The sequence below is a fragment of the Struthio camelus genome, chromosome 11 (genome assembly GCF_040807025.1).
Source record: "Struthio camelus isolate bStrCam1 chromosome 11, bStrCam1.hap1, whole genome shotgun sequence".
In the NCBI taxonomy this organism is placed as follows: domain Eukaryota; kingdom Metazoa; phylum Chordata; class Aves; order Struthioniformes; family Struthionidae; genus Struthio; species Struthio camelus.
In genome coordinates, this window is record NC_090952.1 from 4,067,927 (window position 1) to 4,087,289 (window position 19,363).

A 19,363-nucleotide genomic window follows, 5' to 3' on the forward strand; every position below is an offset into this window, starting at 1 on the left:
TTTTTTTCCCCTTTTTATGGGAGGTCCACTGTGAAAAGCGTTTGTCTACAAAAACCTGAGAAATAACCTTATACTGCTCTTTTCCTCTCTCTGTTACAGCTGCTCTAATAAACATGTTTTCTTTGGGTACTTCCATTTGTGTCCCCATCCTGCTTCGCAACGCGAAAGAGAGCGCAATCCCGTTCACCACCTGGATTTACGCCCCGCTCCGGGGCTGGTTCCTGCCGTGGCCAGCTTGACCAGCTTTCACCAGGGCTAGTCACGTGTCAGACCTGCTTTTTCTCAGCCACTGAGCAACGCGGGGGCTGTAGAGCCTAGAACAAAGCCAGGGAAGAGTCTCCGTCTCCCCCCCGTCGAAATCTCGTGGCCGCAGCAGAGAAGATCGACACGCACGCACAACTGCGGCCAGCTCACTAAACGTGACTCGTGACTACAGCCACCACCGCCGCCGCACTGCGGGCATGCCCTGGCCCCACAGACATGCACCAGGCTGGACCCGGCGTCCCCCCCTCACTGGGGGAAGGAACGGCTCTGGCCGCCAGTTGCATTTAGGGTGCAGGGAATCGTATAGCCGGGGCGCTCCTATGGCATAGCTCAGACCAGGAGCTGAAACGGGGCTCCTGAGCCCGTGGGTGCCTGGGGTGGGGGCCCCACAGGAAGCTGTTCAGGGCAACAGAGGCCAGTTAGTGTCCTCAGGACCCCAACACCTTGAGCCAAACACCAAGGAAACCTCCCCCCCGCCAATTCCTCCCCACTTCCACGCATAGCCCAGGACCCTCACACATCACCGGAGATGGACCAGAAGAGCCAGAGCTTAGCACACACCAGAGCAGATTGACTAAACGCCCAAACAGCAAAGCCCCCACCAGGCTCACAGAGGCTAGGGCTGGCCCCTGGATGGCGTTTAGGCCTCAGCAAGCCGCTCCGTCAGAGTCACAGCTGCGGCTAGAAGCAGCCGTAGACCTGCACAAATCTATACGATAAAGTCCCGCATGAGCTGCTCCACCAGCGTAATGCACTGGTTGCAAATGAAACGCCAGTAAGGCATGGCTTGTTTAGGATGCAGATCGAGAGGCGCAATGGAAGTGTTTGAGATGAAAACCAGTGCCCTGGACTGCAGCAAACGCATGCACTTCCCAAGGGAAAACACGTCCCCAGGGCAGGGAAAGCCGAACAGCCCACCCAGGCCAGAGCACAAGCTGCCTGCTCTCCTCCGGGTGCCCCGTTCAAGGCAGAAGCTCAGTCCCGGGATCAAGGCCACCGACAAATGGCCTTGTGGCACTTGAGAGGAACAGGACTTCAGAGCTTTTCAGCCTGCGGAGTTGTACTCAGTTAATACGTACAAGGGCAAAAGCAGCCTCCCGGCCCCGCCAGCCTTGTAAATATTTTCCTGCCTCTGCAATGGGTGATGAGCCAGCAGTACCTGGAAGCACCCGGGACCTCTCCCGCTTAAACTACTTGAGCAGTGATGTCTTTGACAACGATCTGAGAGGTCCATACCTAACAAACGGCAAAATCACATTGGTTGCTTATCTGCATCGGTCCGTTTAAAACTTACCTCAAGGCTAAGTTTCACATCCGTACTGAGCGGTGGCTGAGAGGTAAACCACCTCTGTACCACAGGCTTCAGCCAAGAAAACCCCCACGCAGAGCCACAGCGACCAGCTTCGTCGCGCCAGCGAAAGGACGCAGGGCTCTGCAAGGTTCCAAGGGAAACCAGACCCGAGCAGCGCGAGCGGCCGTGCCGGATGCGAGCGCGCTGCCGTGGGCTAGCAAACGAGCCAGGTACAGGCACGTGAGCACGCTGCAGGGGCAGGAGTTGCAGAGACCAAGAGGAGAGAAACTGGGGCCTCATCAGAGGTGCAAAACAGCTAAGACTTTCCACCTGCAGGGCTAGCAAAAAAGCACGGCTGCAAACAATCAGAGAGGTACAGCCGCTTCCCAGCGAGACCTTATAAAAGTTTCCGGTCGGAGCTGGGCAGCTCCATGGTGTCATGAGCCCCTGGGCAGAGACTCAGAGTGGGAGAGGAGCCCAGGACACAGGCAAGCTCCGGCTCTTGCACTGCACGGTCTGAGAAGAGCCTCTCAGACGGCCAAAGCCGCTCCGAAGCACGGCCTGCTATGAAGCCGAGCCCTAGCGAACGCGCAGGCTCACCTTTCCCAGCCGTAGACGATGCAGGGCAAGGCCTCAGCGTTAGCAAGTGCTTTTACTTCGTTAAACGGTCAGCGCGCGCCGATGCTGAGGAAACGAACGCCAGGGTCTACAGCGCGAGGCATAAACTGCGAGGGATTTTGCAACATCTACCAACTTCTCCCCTCTCCCAGCTTGCAGCGCGCTGACTTTTGCAGAGCGGACAACATCTTTCTGGGGAGGAGGGCGTCCTTCCTTCCTGCAGCGGACGCTGCCGACATCTACTGCTGCTTTCCTCAGATGTGCGCATATATAAAACCTCTGTGCAATAGAGTTAACAACCCAGCCCAGAAAACAGCCGCCGTATGAGTTGTACACTTTAAAGCATGCTTACGGAGTGCAATAGTGCTCAGGGCTCCTTCACCGGGCTGCACTTCAGCTGGGGTCAGGGTTAGGCTGAGCAGTGAGGTTTAGACTCACCTTCGCGCTGCGCTGCTTGGTGCCAACAAGGTGGCTGGTTCCTAACTACCCTCTAGCACAGTTATTTCGGCCTCCAGGCTGAGGTCAATGCGGAGAGAGGCATTACCTGGATTTAATGCCCATTGTTTTTTCTGGCACGCTGGTGAGAGGTAGATCAGCATCTGTGCGGAAAAAATAAAGAATAATTTAATCGTCCTGTAGCAATGCAGCCAGTAAGGAACATGCAAGGAAAAAAGCAGAATTTTCCTTCTAGTTATGTGGTAAAAGGTTGAAATGCTACAACTCAGCACTAGGATAACCGGAGCCATGGAGGGGCGAGTGCTGTGCCCAGGTCTGGTTGGCGCATTGACTTCTCCATATATCCACAGGAGCACTTTACAGAGAAGGTGACTCCGGGAAGCTGTAGCAGATAAAAAAGAAGCTGGCTGACAGATGAAAAAAAATAGTAAGGCTAACACAAAGCACACAGTCCCCCGTGGAAGCACAGGAAAGGTATTTTCTATGCCCAGGATGACCCAGTGCCCTGCAAGAGGAAGGGAATGAAAACACCAGGCACAGGATGCAGCTGGGATCTCCCACGGGACTGTCCAGGCTGATGGACGAGGGTGGGGGGCAGGAATGAGGCAAGCCTCACGCGGACCTCAGTGCTGGCCTTTGGGCCTGGTGCCTTGTCCCAGGCACGCGTGTTAACTCCTTGCTGGAATAAGCACAGCCAAGGTAGGAGACTACAGGGCTGGCGAGACACACACACACACACACACACACACACACATGCCAGCAGCAGACGACAAGCCAAGAGCAACCTGCAGCACCCCTCCAGCATGCCTGTCTCTCTCCCTTCAGTCCCTGAGTTCATTTTAATGGGAAAAAAATAAGTTTCTTGGAAAACTCCCTGCACCCAGGCTAGGCAATACAAAGGAGCTGGATTCCCTCCTCCAGCTGCACCCACTGGAAGAGGCAGGTCTCAGCTCTGTGTGGTGGTCTCAGCTCCCAGCTGCACCCCCTGGAAGAGGCATATCTCAGCTGTGCATGGAGGTCCTGGCTCCCAGCCGCACCCCCTGGAAGAGGCAGGTCTCAGCTGTGTGTGGAGGTCCTGGCTCCCAGCTGCACCCCCTGGACCCATGTTGTGGTCCCAGCTCCCTCTAGCATGCCTGGAGAGTGAGGGACACCCTTGGCCAGGTGGGATTTCAGCCCACCCTGGAGGGCCAGCCAGACAAGACAATGGCTCATGGCAGGCTGAGGGTTTCAAACCACCGAGATTTGAGTAGAAATTTGCAGGACTCAGTACTTGTCCTTTTATAGAGGAGTGTTGACCTTGCAGCTTTTACAGAGAAAGCCTTAGAGAGATCTCCCAGGACTTTGCATCTCAGGGATCACGGCTGGAGGTTTCTGCTGTCTTTTCCATGACTTGGACTTCTCATTGTTATTGCTTTCTCAGCAGAAAGGAGACAGCAGCTGCAAAGATAAAATAAAGCACATTTCTGTAGCACAAATTGCCTCCGCAACATTGTGCTTTTATAAAAGTACGTCCCTGCCTTGTTGCTACACATACTGGCTGAGGATTTGCCTTGCAAAGTGGCACGTTCAGCCCAGAAATGCGGAGGCGCGAAGGGAGGGGGTGGAGGGGAGGGGAGGTGGCTTTTCCCACCGAATTCCTAGTAATTCCCAAAACGCTCACAAACCTTTTAATACCTAATTGCTGGTAATAATCCCCTGGTGATTGCAGGGGATGCATAACGCCTTTTAAATGGTGCAAAGAGGAAGCGCACAACATTTGTAGGCTGTGCATGACGTCTGTATGTTTTGCCTCTTAGGCAGCAAAAAGTAAAATAGTAGTGGCTAACATGGCTCTCCCACCGGCCGGAGAGGGAGAGGACCCGCTGTCCTGGGGGAGCAGGGCGACGTTTAGTGGCGAAAGAAAGAAGTGCAGCGAGGAAACGCCATTCCGGCACTTTTCCCAACGCTGGCAAGGATGGCATGGGATGTCTGTAGTGCTCCTGGGCTTGTGCAGCCTGTGCTCAGCCTCATCACATCTCTCGGGCGAAGGTGATGGATGCTCCGCAGAAAAACCATGCGCCATCGCTTCCCGACGCAGTTGTTTCTGTTTCCTGGTGATCTCTGCAAGAAGGATGGATAGCTAGGAAAGAGGAACCTGCGGAAAGCACTTTGTTCCGCTACGGGAAGTCCAGAGGAGCACCGATGCATGCCGCTGTGATGAGCAAAAGCAGACAGAACAGTCTCTTCAACCCACAGAGCAAAACAGGCAGCAGGACAACAGTCCTGACGGAGCATCAGTGAAACAGGAACGAAGAAACACCTTCGCTCTCCTCGTTCACGCCGTCTTGTGCGCCCCGTGTCGAGCGGGGCGCGTGTGTTAGATAACTCCACACCCGCGCTGTCCTAAGGGCTGTGCCACGCATCTGATGTCTGCCAGGGCGCAGTGACTCAGGGAACTGATACAGGTTAAAAATATCCTCATCCACACTTGGAGCAAGGTTATTTTCTAACCACAGATCAGTTCCCAGACTCCAGTCCCTCCACAGCAGGACGGAGGCTGCCCAAACAAGGGAGGGGATGCACACAGCCTGACCCCGCAGAACAGCATAGGCAGCAAACAACCCGCCGGGCACGCTGCAGTGGGAAGCAGCTCCGTTCGGACAGGCGACTGCATGCCACCCTCTCCCAAGTCTGCCACGAGCTGCAACCCACCGTTTCATCCTGGAGCCTGCGCAGGCACCCTGGCTCCCTGCGACGGGGAGCAAAGCAAAACGAATACACACAAACTGCTAAGCTCAGGACTACCATTCCTTATGTATCTCTGCACCTCTGTCACATCATTTTTCTTGTGCAGGCTACGCAGAAACAAATCAGGCCTTTTCAAAGCTAAAGACAGAGAGAAAAGAAATATGCAGTTTATAATCAACCATACCCTACCTGATGCTATGGCTGTCCCTCCTCTCACGTGCATGTCCCCAGCTTGCTGCAGTTTCTGTAGCCTTTAGATACTAGAGGGTGGTTTATTTCCCATATCTGAAGATCACAACAATATACACTGGGATAACTTCTATGCACTTTTATTAGCAGTAAAAGACTATTAAAAAACAACTTCTCCAAAATGATTTACAGACAACTCTCAGAAAAGTTAAAAAAATATATTTTGTCCAACATTTGGCTGCATTTGTTCTGTAACTGCAAGTGAAACAGGGAACAATCCGTACGTATTACAGCTTAAAACCAAATTTGGTTTAATCCATGCAACCTGCTTTGCTCCCTTTAATTTAATTGTAACATAATTCCAAGCCGAGAGATGGCCCTTTCTTGCCAGCCCCTTTCATACACTTATTTCCCTGGGGCTGATGCACACAGGACTCAGCTACGTCCTTTTTCAGGCTAGTGCATTGGAGTAGTGTCAAAGCAGGCAGAGCCCAAAAAAGTCAAGTCATGAGTTAAGTTTACTCTCCCCAGAGCAAAAAGCACAAAAGCAACCAGAACTCTTCAGAAACAACCAACCAACCAAATAATTTCCAAACCTTTTTTTTTTTTCTTCAAACCAGCTTCACAGAAATTTTGTTCTTGTGCATGTCAGCTTTAACTTACATTTCAAAGGATTTTCCTAGGAATAGTCAACAAGTCAAGTCTTCTCCAAAGAGAAGGCATGATTCTGAGGAGAGAGTGAAGCCCGGAGCTCCCAGCTCGCTAGGAACACCCTTTTCTGCAGAAGCGAGTTATGTCTACAAGCCAGACACAAACCACAGGAAAATCAACCCTCATCTCTCTCCATTTGCTGACTGCTTTAGTGTTTTTCCTGGACAACACTAAATATTCAGAAATTACTTTCAAAATCCAATCACAACAACCAGGAGACAAAAAACCACGTACATAAACAAAACAAAGAAAGCACAGCTCAAAACTCCTGTCTCCTTCCTTGCAGCCAGTGAATGCGACAAGGCCAGGACACCTCTGCTTTCCCTGCTGGGAGCGATACTGAGGTATTTCTCTGCTGGGGAAGCTCTCTTCCTCTGGCTATATGGAGCTGAACCGTATCTCTGAAGGAGCTAGAGAAACTGCACACAGGAACATCAGGCTGGTCCAGTGACCCCAGGGCAGAGCCACTTTGGAGGGACCTGTTTCCCTTTTGCCGGCCGGCCAACAGGCTGTGGATTCGAGCCCTCAGGCAAGAGGTCCCCAAACCATCAGCTGCCCCACTCTAGGAGAGAAGTGATCGTCTGGTAGCTAGACTAGAGTACTGAGAATGGCTGACCCCATCGAGGGCCTGGGGACCAGCTCAGAGAGGGTGCTGGGCTGGGGGAGACTCCTTGTCAGAACGTAAGATGGGTACAAACTCCCCAGCTTGACATTCAGAAAGGCACCTTGCATCCAGTTTTCTCCAGGGTGAAGATGTCAGTGCTGAGAGAGAAAGGCTGTGCCCCCAACTACATAGTTTCAGTCATAACAGTCGTTCTTGAGCTCCACAGAAGGAGCATGGGCAGGAATTTGGGGCTGGAAAGAAGGACTGTCCCTGGTCATATCAAATCAGATCACAACCATCATCTCCTGCAGGAGCAGCAAAAGGGAGGAACAAGCTTGCACTGTCACAAGTACAACCCACGCGCTAACCCTCAGAAGAGGAGGGCACATCCTCAGACCCTTCCTGAGTCCAAGGCTGAGGGAACAGGGGAGACCAGTTGGGGAACATACCCATGTCTCCCATGCATATGTCAGGCTGCACTGCAGCTCTAAAGCAGCTGGTTGTGGGAACTTCTTTAGGGTTTGATTTTCAAAACAAAACTACATTGCAGGTCCTATCTATTAACATGCCACCCCTCTATCCCCTGTAGACTTCCACCAGCTCCGCTCATCTCCTGAACTCCCTAGTGCATGTGACAGCAAAATCTTTTCTCCTCCCTCCAAGGGCCAAACACAATGGAAGCCCCATAGCCTCAGCCTCTGAAACATCCCAGCAAGTCCCCAAGTGCCCAAAAACAGCAGCACACCAGGAGGCATTGAGGCCACCGTGAAGGAGTTCAAGTTCCATCGAGTCTCTCATCGGGGAGCAGCAGAGCACCTGCGGCCACTCCCCAGCAGCCTCCAGGCCTGTGCATTTGTCCAGCCAGGATAGTAGCTCTATCCACAACCATCAGCCCTTCTCCAAGTGCCCCCACAGCCTTTGGAGAAAGCCATGAAAGGTAAGGAGGCCAGGAGCAAAGCAGCAGACAGTACTCCAGAGAAGGCCACGCCTACCTCTCCCCCAAAGATGTGCAAGGAGCATTGGGAAGGACAGGACAATGCAGATGGAGTCCTAGCCAGTGTTGTTTGTAAAACAAGCCCTGCAAATATCTGTGGGTTTTAGCAGCTTGAACAATTAATAAGCGAGGCCAGAAGAGGCTGGGACAGCATCAAACCACTGTGCACGATGACAGGTGTCCAGTGCTCCCCGGGCAGCATTCATCACCTACGTGAGAGGAAGGGAGCAAGGTGCAGTCACTCAGGCCCTCCACCTGCAATGAGAGAGGAGAGGTTTCCAGAGAGTACTAAGCCAGGTTCCACTTCCACCCCCTGGTATGTGGACACACCACCCGTCACTCACAGGCAACACTCTGCCTGGTAGACTCCCTCTGAGGCCTCACGAAGATGCTGCTCTGCTCCAGTCTGACAGGATATCATAGGCTTTCTTGTGATAGCATGGAGTGCTACCACACTGGTACTTCTGCTTCCCACCCGGACTTCTGCTCTACTCAGCCTCCCGCTCAGCCTCAGAGAAAAGGACTAAACAGCCAAGGGCAGAAGCTGCAGCTCATGAACAGGACCTCCACTTGCAGCTCTCCTTGGGCCAACGTGCCTGGATTCCACGTGGGAAACCTGGCCAAGCCTGCACGGAGGTCTGCGCTGAGCCTTGGGAAGCACTGTGCATTTTGTGGGGAGCAATGGAGATGTGAATGGCATGCAAACTCCAAGGGCCCTGATTCTTGGGACACGGCCAGAGGAACCCCTCCTCAGCATTTCCAAGGCGAAGTGTGATCTGAAGCAGCAGGGATTTTAGGAATAATCTAGGCCAACTTTCTCAGGGGTGAGTTATATAGGATTTGGCTGTACAAGACAACCAAGAACTCTGCTATTTCTGACTGACCTCAACATGCAATGAGGTTTCCCAAGATTGTATCCCTTTCCTCACCCTCCAGGAGGCTTCAATTAACAAACTTCAAGTGTTGCACATCTTGTGCAGGTCACATGTGCCTGAAAAATGAGCTAGTTCCTAGAAGATTTCAAGAAGCACTCACTTCCTGAAAACTTCTGATGCACTTTGAAGATTTACAAAAATATTAAAGAGCACGTTTCAGAGAGCATCTACCTCACCCTGGAGGCTGCTGCAGCTAGAAAGCGTTACTGGAAGCCAGAGTTTGGCCCTATCTCAGCCACAGGTGTACTTTGGAGAAGGTGAACATTTCCTCTCTGGGCAAGATTCTGCTCTCCTAAAGAACATAGCACAAGTTCTTGGCTGCTTTTGCAATGGAAGAAATTGAGACAGGAGCTAAGGACATAATGGGAATAAAAAAGCCGGTGTGAAAGTAACAGCCAGAAGAGGAAGAATAGATGATGGGACTAAAGGAACCTTGAGACTTCCCGCCGCCTTGTATTCTGCGGTCGCTCTCCACTGTGCCTGGAGAGTCTGCACAGCACCACTGCTCTGGGGCTGCCCAGCGCCTGCTTTGCCTGAGCTAAACAGCAGTATCAGGCCTCAGGCAAGGGAAAATTAGACCCGCTATCTCACCCTTTCCTAGGGATTCTGTCAGGATTCCTATTTCCAGATCAAATCTTAGTAGGGATTGGACAGCGGAAGTGTTTAGGAACAGCAAACCCTCTGAGCCCCTGAATTATAGCTGAACCTGGGAACCTGGCTGGCCACACACAGTGCCTGCAGTCAGCCTGGAGCTCACCTTGGCTGAAAGGGCTGCTGGAGACTCAGGAGACATGAGTGCTCTCAACTCTTACTGCCACCAGCCTTCTGCACGGCCAGAGACCACCACCTTGTCCTTCGGTGCCCCAGCGCCCCACTTATGAAGTGGGGAGAGCAACCCTGTATTGCCCAGCTGTAAGGTCTGTCGGCACAGAGATCTCTGCACAAGGGACATGTTTAGCGAAATGGAAGGGCTGAGAGGTTTTACACTACATGAAAAGCGAGAGAACAGGCTCCCCTCCTCTGTCTGTGCAAGGGCCTGTCCCCCCAGCAGCGTCTGCATCTAACTGCATCCATCCGGCTGCTTCCTCACAGAGTTTTGTGGATCTGTGGCGACGGACACAGGTTAGCCAAGGACCCCATGACCTTCAGCTTGTCAAGATTACTCAGTTATTGCCAAGGAGGGTTTTGGCTTGTAGCTAGGAATGGAGGAGCAGGGCCACCCCCAAGTACCAGGCAGGGCAGAAAGGGGCTCAAGGCATCTTACCTACGGTCACAGTGACGAAGGCAGCCCCTCCTCTTACACCAGACGAAAACACCTGCGAACAAACCACTGGTTGGCTCCATTAAAGACTCCAGAGATGGTTGTCAGACACCACTTCCCAAAGGAAGAAGCAGCAGTCGCCTCTTCCTCTTGCGTAGCAACACTCAGCCAGAAAACTTCAAGCAGGGAGCTGAGGAGTGACTGTCAACACTCCCTGACACAGGGTCACTGCCTGCAGGCAGCTGGCTGACGTTCAACTGTTTGGTCCTGAGGAACCCGGAGCTCATCTCCAGAGACCTGCAGAAGTCTGCTTGGCCTCAGCCTTGAGCTGGCATCCACCCCAGCCAGAGGCCAGGCAACAGAGCCAGACACCAATTTTGGCCATGCGTGAGCAGGTGTGAGGGGAGGGTCATGGGGGAAGATGAGAGCAGAAGCACTCAGGTCAGCTTTCCCAGCACCTGCACAATGCTGAAAATTTAATCCAACAGTAAAAACTAAATACAAATCAGCTACAGAACACTTCCTACTTCTGGTTTAAACCAGAGGATTCTTTTCTCAGGTCCTGACTCGTGCATTTCATTTTTTTTCAAGTTTGCGGTTGGCAATCTGAGAATTATAATCCCCACTTTGCCAAGGACTGGAGATAGGCCGGAAAAAGCGTTCTCCCGCTCCAAAAAAGGAAGAAAACCAAGCCCACTGAGTCAGGAAGCACGTTTCCCTTCTGTGGGCAAAAGGGAACAGCTGACCACATTGGGGGGCCTAAACTGCTTTCACCCTAGAAGGGACGTGGGGCATCCATCAGCCAGTCAGGGTCCACAGAACTTCAGGGGGAGTTTTGCCCAGATTAGGAAGGTAAAATATAATATCATGCCTTTCCTGGACATACAGGAGAGTTTCTCATGACAACCTCCCCTCCCAGGCCTGGAGCAGGGAGGCAAAGGAAGGAAATGGAGGGCCTGAAACCATGGGAACAAAATTATTTGTTTCCAGAGAAAAATCAGGGGGCACAGGAAGATTTTTACTAGAAAAGCTACATCTTGCTGCAGTAGTCCCAATACAGGGACCCACCCAGACCCACCACCCGGCAGGGCCTGAAGCACAGAGAGTGAGAGCCGTTCCTTCCCATGCAGACCTTAGCCCGGCTTAACCTGCTCTGGCTGGGGACGTCCTCCTTCAAACGACGGCAGGGACAGAGCACCAGCCACCTCCCTGCAGGGTGCCCAGGTGGGGAAACCCAGGTGCGCAGCCACCATGCATCAATCACATCAGTCAGCACAGACACCCCCACTCCCCCTTCACTCACCCCATCCCTTCTTGCTTGCAGTATCTGCTGTAGTACCCACCAGTGATAACACAGTAAGCCAAAAAAACGTGGTCAAGAGTGAATCGCAACACTCACCTATTAGAGAGCCAACGACAACGCACGCCATGATCACAGGAAAGATCATGTTTGCAGCATCTATGACAGAGACGATTCACAGTCTTTGTAGCCAGATTGAATTTACTTCCCACCCACACCCTTCAAGCAAAAACCTGCCCCTAGGCAGCTGCACGCAGTGCAAGGCGATGCGAGGAACACAGAGGGTACGCGCCCCTCCAAGCCCCGCTATTCCCACTGTTCCTTTCAGCTAATGCTGGGAGCGGAGGGGTGTGTTTGGGGCTAGGCAGTCACTGGGGACTTGCAGAGGGGAAAGCTATGAAACGCAAGAGGTGACCTTTGGTTTTTGGGGGATGCTTTAGACTTGAGGCGGCCTCACAGAACTGGGCTGGAGGGCTCTTTTTTGTCACGGGCTAGTTTCCCGGGTCTCCCTTCCCAGGCACCAGGAGGAAACACCCACTCACTCAGAACACGAAGCAGGAAGGAGGTTTCATTCTGGCTGACTTCGTTGCGGACCACACAAGTGTAGTAGCCGCTGTCATTCATTGTCGCTTCGGTGATGAGCAACGTGTTGTTTTGAATGAACTGCAAATGGTCACTCCCAAGCAGCAGCTCTCCGTTCTTCTTCCACCAGTAGGAGTCTGCCTTCCCTTCTGGGATGCTGCAGACCAGTTTAGCGTTGCCTCCTGCTTTCACAGAGGAGTTGCCCACGATTTCCGGCGCAGGCAGTGGTTCTGGGAGACATGGGACAATTGTCAGCATTCAACAACTGTTCAGTTCCTCGAGGCCAGAACTAGGGCGCCTTCCTACCCAGCAATTCAAACGAGTGCTTCGTACAGCTTGCAAGCCTGGAGCTGCTTCTAACCATCTGATCTGAACGCCCCTAACTTCAAACAGAGCCTGGGGCTCGGCACAGGCCCAAGCATTTCCATGAACTCCGTTCTATGCATCTGCATCAGCTCCAGTCAGCTCGAGTACGTTTCCACGAACTACAGACCCAGCAGCATATCCAACAACTCCCATGCACCTCGCCCGGTGAGATGCCAGCACGCAGGCAAAACTTCCCCTTCTTTGCACTCGGCATCCCAACAATTTCCCCTCACCGTGCGCCAGCTTGGGCGCCCGTGCCTGTGAGGCAGCTCACACGCTAGGAGAGGACTCGCTCAGGGAGGATTTCTGTTCAGTGGGAAGCACGAGCAGACTTGAGAGAGAAACAGAGAGAGGGGTATTTGTGATTCTGTCTGAAAGTGAATCCAGATCAGAGTTCGCTTGCACTTCCAGCACCCCGTTCCCTACTCCAAGGTCTGCTTGACTACTGTAAAAACTGAGGGCAGAGAGGAAGACGATGTTTCACTGTCCCTTCAGTCTTATCCAATGTCTGCCCAGCCCACAGGACCCAAAGAAAGCCTCTAAACATAGCAGCTCTTTGCTGGTGCCTGCATACAGCTCCCTTCATTCACTGGTGCTGTACCACACTGCAGTTTAAGTTAGGTGGCTTAAAGTTTAAATTTCAGTGGCTTAAAGGCCTTGCCTTGGAGCATCCAATACAAAAAAAAGTGACAATTACTCTTCCAGGGACTCCACTTTGCTCCACCTAGATCTGCTGGTACAATATGCTGTTATTCACACAGCACAGGGAAGTTACCCACCCACTAATAGCTTTTCAAAAGTGCTAGCAGATAAAAACTGAGTCACAGGCCAGGCCTCTACCGGCCTGGGAGTGCAGCACTAGTACCTTTTCAGCAGACTGTCCTGGCAATATCACATTTCAAGGCAAAAGCCAGGAGCGTGGGGCTCAGGGAACGGAGAGGAGCCAATTAACTATATACAGTTTGAATTGGTTATTCTTAAATCAAAGAAGCAGGGGGGGAAAAAAAAAAACACTCTGCTTTTAAAGCTAATTCCAACCGGCACAGAAGAGTGAAGCAACTCAACAGAAATGTCCACAGGCTCCGTCCTGCCTGGAGTGAAACGCTCCACCAGAAGTGGAGAAATTCCCCATTACGCCCCGGCTGGCTGAACTGCCCCGGCTCACGGGCAGAGGCTAAACACTCACAGAGCGGTATTTCTGCCCCTTCTGTGACTGATAGCATACAAGTTTGGTAGAGTTAACCTAAAAATGAGGTGACGGAGGCACCATCCGGATTACGGAGCCGCGATCCAAATCGTCACGGTCACTCACCGATGGCTTCCAGCTGGAACCAGTCCGTTTGCTGTGCCTCTGTTGCAAAGCGGTACCTCCCGCTGTCTCCCAGCTGCAGCACCATTTGCAGAGAGAAATCCGTTTCGTTGAACTTTGTGCGGTTTTGGTAGGAAGGAGCGGTGTTTACGGGCTTATTGAGATAATACTTGAGGATGATTCCTTCGTGAGGGCCATTTTCGTACTCCCAGCACACAACTGTACTGGCGTTCAGCGGTGGCGCTGCCAAAAGCACGGTGCAGCCCACCGCTGAGACGAGTCTCCCCGACGTTGGCTTGAGGTCAGCAGAGTAGCAAGGAGAAAGTGTTTGCGCTGGCAAATAAACCAAAAGTTATTTTAGGTCGGTTGCTATTACTAGGAGAATACTGATATTATTCTAACCGTATCAGCACAGAAACGCTCCCTGGCTCAGCGGCTCTACAAACAGGAGCGGCGTGGCCTCAGTTATTTCTGTGATGAGCTGGACTGTGGCACGGCTTTAAGTAGCAACATGGAAAGCAGAAGGCCTCAGCGGTTGACTACGGGCCTCTTTCACGTCCTGGGCCTGAAAGACTCGGCTGCTCAACTTTAAAGCGGACTTGCACGCGTATTTACGCGGCCCTAACCGTTTGCATCTGAAAGTCTCACAGGTTTCTGCTCCTGGGTACTCCTGCTAGAGCCCTCTGCTCCCAGGAGGCGTTAAAGCAGAGAGAGGGAGAAAGCTTGGAAAAAAACCCCTTTTTTCTAGCTCCCGCTGCATCAGGGACCCAAAAGTCGGGGCACCTCCACTAAGCATCAGCACCCTACCGACGCATCGCGCCGGTACCAAGGAAATAGGATAAAAGCCAAGAAAACCCAGAAGCCCCTCCCCCCCCAAAGCTTTGGCTGGTGGGAAAGCCAGGCCTGGAGAGCGCAGAAGTCTGCGAGCAGCACAAGCCCCCGCGCCGCCCCCGCGCCCGCCACTTGCCTGTGATGGCGCTCGCGGCTCCCGCCGCGCCGGCTCCCGCCGCGCCGGCTCCCCACGCCAGCGCCAGCAGCAGCAGCGGGCAGCAGGCGCGCATCTGCGGGGAAGGGGCACACGCGCGTCAGCGGCGGGCACGGCCCGAGGCCGCGGGCTCGCCGGCGCCGTGGCCGCCGCGGAGGGACCCCGCACCCACGCTGCCCCCGCCTCACCTTGCGCCCGGGCCGGGCACAGCGCGCCCTTCCCCAACCGCGCCGGGTCGGGTCGGGAGCGGCCTCAGCGCGGAGCGGGCGGGGGCGGCACCGAGGCTCGGCTCGGCTCGGCCCGGCCCGGCCCCGAGGCTCGGCTCCGCTCGGCTCCGTTCGGCCCGGCCCGGCCCGGCTCGGCTCGGCTCGGCTCCGTTCGGCCCGGCCCGGCTCGGCCCGGCTCGGCTCGGCTCCGTTCGGCCCGGCCCGGCCCGGCCCGGCCCGGCTCGGCTCGGCTCGGCTCCGTTCGGCTCGGCTCGGCCCGGCCCGACTCGGCTCGGCTCCGTTCGGCCCGGCCCGGCTCGGCTCGGCTCGGCTCGGCCCGACTCGGCTCGGCTCCGTTCGGCCCGGCTCGGCTCGGCTCCGTTCGGCCCGGCCCGGCCCGGCTCGGCTCGGCTCGGCTCCGTTCGGCTCGGCTCGGCTCGGCCCGACTCGGCTCGGCTCCGTTCGGCCCGGCCCGGCTCGGCCCGACTCGGCTCGGCTCGGCTCCGTTCGGCCCGGCCCGGCCCGGCTCGGCTCGGCTCGGCTCGGCTCGGCTCGGCCGGGCGGCGGGGGGAGCCGCTCGCGCCCTGCCCCGCGCCGCCCCGCGCCGCCCGGCCGTGCTGGGCGCTCTGGGAAACGCCCGCAGCTGGGCTTGCTCGTCACCCCGGCGGGGAGGAGAGGCAGTAGGACCCTCCCCGGCGGAAAGAGTTGCTGCAGGACGAGCGACTGCAAGCGCCGGCTGAGCGCCGAGCGGCGTTTCTCGTGCAACCAGCCGTAACGAGAGGCAGGGCAGGCTGCCGGGCGGAGCGCGCAGTTTTGCAGCCGGGGCTTTGCTTCTGGCTTCTTTGCTCCTAACCTGATGCCCAGGGCTCGTTCCCGGAGCAGCAAAACTCAGCAGGGCTTGTGCTGCTCCGCTGACCCCACTGCTTGACTCACAGCTAGGTCATCTTGCAAAAAATGCAGTGCCTCAGCATGCAGGAGAGCTTCCCCCTCTCACATCCACTCTGTTCGTCATGGTGGGGAAATCTAGCTTTTCTTACGTTTGGTTTTTAAGTATAGCTGCTTGACCGCTTGTGCTTTTTCTATGTGCCAGCTGCGTTTATAATGCAGCGCTTCAAAGCAGATGGAGCTTATGATGAGCCAGGGACAACCACCGAAGGTTAACTGCTCTAATATTTCCAGTTGGGAGGGAAGGGAGAACCAGTAAAGCCTGCTTCTTCCCCCCCAGGGATTTCTGGAGGTTTTTACATCTCGGTCTAGAGCCCGGGGTGCACCTATACGTGCAAGATGGGAGCACTATCTGTATACGTGCAAGATGGGAGCACCATCTGTATACGTGCAAGATGGGAGCACCATCTGTTTAGATAGGACGTTCTCACTGGCATCGCTGTCTGCCGGCCTTCACATCCTCCCCTCAGCCTGCTAGCCAGTGTCTGAGGCCCATTTCTTACACCTCAAGCCACAGTCGTTAAGCAGGAGTGCTCCTGCTAAGGCAGCTCCGGGAAGGTGTCCCAAAAGCTATCCAGGTTGGGAAGGTGATCTGCATGAGCGACAGCCCACCAAAAAGCTGGACCATTTTTGAACCTAGATGTGTATTCCCCTCCAGGGTCCGGTACTTAAGGCAGAAGCGTGACACTAAGCCCTGCAAACCCTGGAGGCCGTACACGAGTCCTTCTCAGTCATGCCAGGACTTATTCTGACATCGAAGATGACATGTAGGGCAATATTTAACAGAAGAAAACACACTGCTCCATTAAGCCCCAGCTTCTTTGTAATCAGCAAAAAGATCCTCAAATCAAATGCCGTGTGAAAAAGGTGCTGGGGGATGTCATTAAATGCATTCACTGACATATTCCATGGCTCCTGAGGACCTTTTCAGTGGATTTGTGCTGCTAGGAGAAGCAAAGGGGCACGGAACAGCCACCAAGAATTGTGTTTTCATAATTTGCCAGAGCAGCCTTCCAGCCCAAGGCGGTACTGCATGCAGCCCTCCAACAGTGTAGGCCTCCAGGCAAAGGAGACCACCATGATGCGTTCTCAGCCATGCATGACTTGACACTGCGGTCACATGCTCATGCTCCTTCTGTGGCAACAAAGCCCAATTCGGAGATTTCTGCTGTTCCCACCTGAAGTTTATCACGTAGAAGTACAAGGAAGGATTTTTTCCTTCTCCATATCGTTTCCCTTATCCTGACAGTTCAGGCGGGGAGTGACGAATGGTACAAGGTGGGCACCTTGGATACGGCTTTTTTGTCGCAGTGAAACCATAAGTGGTACTTTGCGTGTCCCAGTGACTTAGTGTCTGACGAAACCAACTCTGGATGTATGAAAAATAAAGCCAAGCGAAACTGGTTTGTGAACTCCCCTTGCAGGAGAGCTTCCTGTTGCAGGCAGGTTCAGACACCACTGCAGCGTCTATTTCGGATCCAAACCCACCCTTAAAAATGCAACAAGTTTGACACCAGTCAAGGCTGGGGCCTGTCAGTCTCCTCCCAAGGCCTTGGTGGCTGCACTGATGAGGAGATGGGAGCTCTCCTCATATCAGCTGGATCTCCAGAGGAAAAACCAGCTACGGTTTCTTCCCATGGACACTCCCTAGCTGTAGGCCAGCGCTGGCTGTTCTCAGTGCTACTGACCCCTCTTCTTCCCTTTTTATTACTAGCTGGCTCTCAGACCTGCCCTGCTCCGTCACCCATGAGGACACGTCAGAACAAGCATGAACCTATGCATATCCAGGCTCGGTGGTGGTGATGGGGTGAGGTGCATCTCAGAGCTGGTAGCTCTTCCCTGGGCTTTATGTTCAAGAAGCTTTTTTTTTTTTTAATTGCAACGCATTCAGTGGGGTGGAGTGTGAGGAAGGTGTTTGGGGAGCTTCCAAGAATCTGGGACAAAAATGTGATGTCATGGAAGGATTAACTCACATTTCTATTGCCATCACGTTGCAATTGGTGTCACGCTGCATCCATTTCCTTACAGCTGGCCTGCCTGGCTGCCGCTTTTGGAAGGAAGCTGCTCCTGCCCATCCAAACCTGGAACCAGCACAGACTGTGTGACACTTGACAACAGTCACTGGCCAGTACTTGACACTGCTGGTAGGATGCTGTACTGGAAGCAAAACCCAGTCTGTTTTCCTGCTTAACATCTTTAAACAAGCACTTTCCACAGTTCAAATTACGCTTGAAAACTCTCCTAGACACTGCAAATTATGGATTTGATATATGAATAATTGTTTAAGGCATGTTATAATTCTCCCAGGCTGCTAATCCCTAAGGTTCCATGGAGAGCAATTGCATCTCTCTCGGGAACTTGTATCCTTAACAGCTTTCCTCTCACTAACACACGGAGCCAGAGATACCAGGCCCTGGTGAGCCTGCGATCTCTAACCTTCAGTTGCCTGGATCTGGGAGAAAGACCTGGACTGGTTCGTGGGCATTGGGAGGCTCTGGGAAGGAGAGAGCCTGGCCTGATTTTCAGCGCTACAGCAAACTGAACTCCCTCTGTGTCTAACTGAGACATCTGGGCCCAGACGTAGCAGAAATATCTGGGAAATCATCACTCTCTCCTCCGTGCACTTCCACCACTCATAGACCCCTGCCACACATTACCGCTGCTCCTGCCTTGCTTTGCTGAAAACACTGTCCTTCTTCAGCAACACCTGTGAAGCTAAAAAAGATCCTCAGTCTTCTTCAGGGCCGAAAGGAAACCACGGAAGCACTGTTAGCAAGTTGGCCTAAATGCAAAAGTACAGGGTGGGGAAAGGCATGCCTATGAACCAGGCTGTCTCCATAGGAGGGAGGTCATCTGAATCACCAAGCAAGGGCGGAAGAGTCCTCTGCTCTGCATGGGGGAGGAGGGGTTCTCCCATGTCTCCCCAAAGATTTATCTTCGTCTCGGTCCTCCAAACCCTGGACAATTATGTCCAACCCTCAGTCTGTTCCCTGGTAACACAGACTATCCTGAACCTGAGAACTCCAGGGAAAAAGTCCCTGTGAAGATTCAACATAGGAACACTAAGCTACCAGCTCCAGAAAGCATGGGAGAGGTGGCACCCTCCGTTTGGGAGATGGCTGTTTGAGCAGAGCTGGTGCCCTGTTTCTTCACCCGGTACGGGTGTAGCTTTGTTAGGGAGACAAAGGTGAGGGGGAAAACTTAGCCCCCAAAGAATGAGGTTGTCCTGAAAGTGAGAGGATGTCTCAGCATTTGCACGTACAGATGCCGGGGCAACGGAGCTCAGAGCTCTGCACAGGCACTAGGGACTCCAACCCCTCTGCAAATGAAGCTCTCCAAGCAATGCTATTTTAAAAGCCAAATGTAAGGACGATGCTTGACAGTGGTCCTTCAAAATAATGATACATTATTTACCTGGAGATTTACACCTTTCAGATGAGGGTTGGACAAATGAAGATTTCTCTTCCTCAAATGTCCCTATTCCCCGTGGCTACAAGGGGGATTTTCCCCACTGTACAACCTCAAAGGCCAGGAGCGATCAGCCAGAATTCAACAGAGAGCCCCGCAGCCCTTCAGCCACATCACACCTGTCTCCATCCTGACAGGTGAATCAACTGTAC

At 53.6% G+C, this 19,363-nt stretch overlaps 1 protein-coding gene across 1 annotated transcript; it reads right to left on the bottom strand.

Annotated features, from left to right (window-relative positions):
- Positions 1-5,669: 5,669 nt before the first annotated feature.
- On the bottom strand, positions 5,670-14,893 carry LOC104153872 (HEPACAM family member 2-like). Its single transcript, XM_068956562.1, has 7 exons — positions 14,781-14,893; positions 14,575-14,668; positions 13,611-13,940; positions 11,893-12,162; positions 11,450-11,509; positions 10,054-10,105; positions 5,670-8,109 (listed from the first exon to the last, which is right to left on the bottom strand). The coding sequence occupies exons 2-7, from the start codon at positions 14,666-14,668 to the stop codon at positions 8,097-8,099; spliced, it is 819 nt and encodes a 272-aa protein (XP_068812663.1). The 5' UTR covers positions 14,781-14,893; the 3' UTR covers positions 5,670-8,096.
- Positions 14,894-19,363: the final 4,470 nt, after the last annotated feature.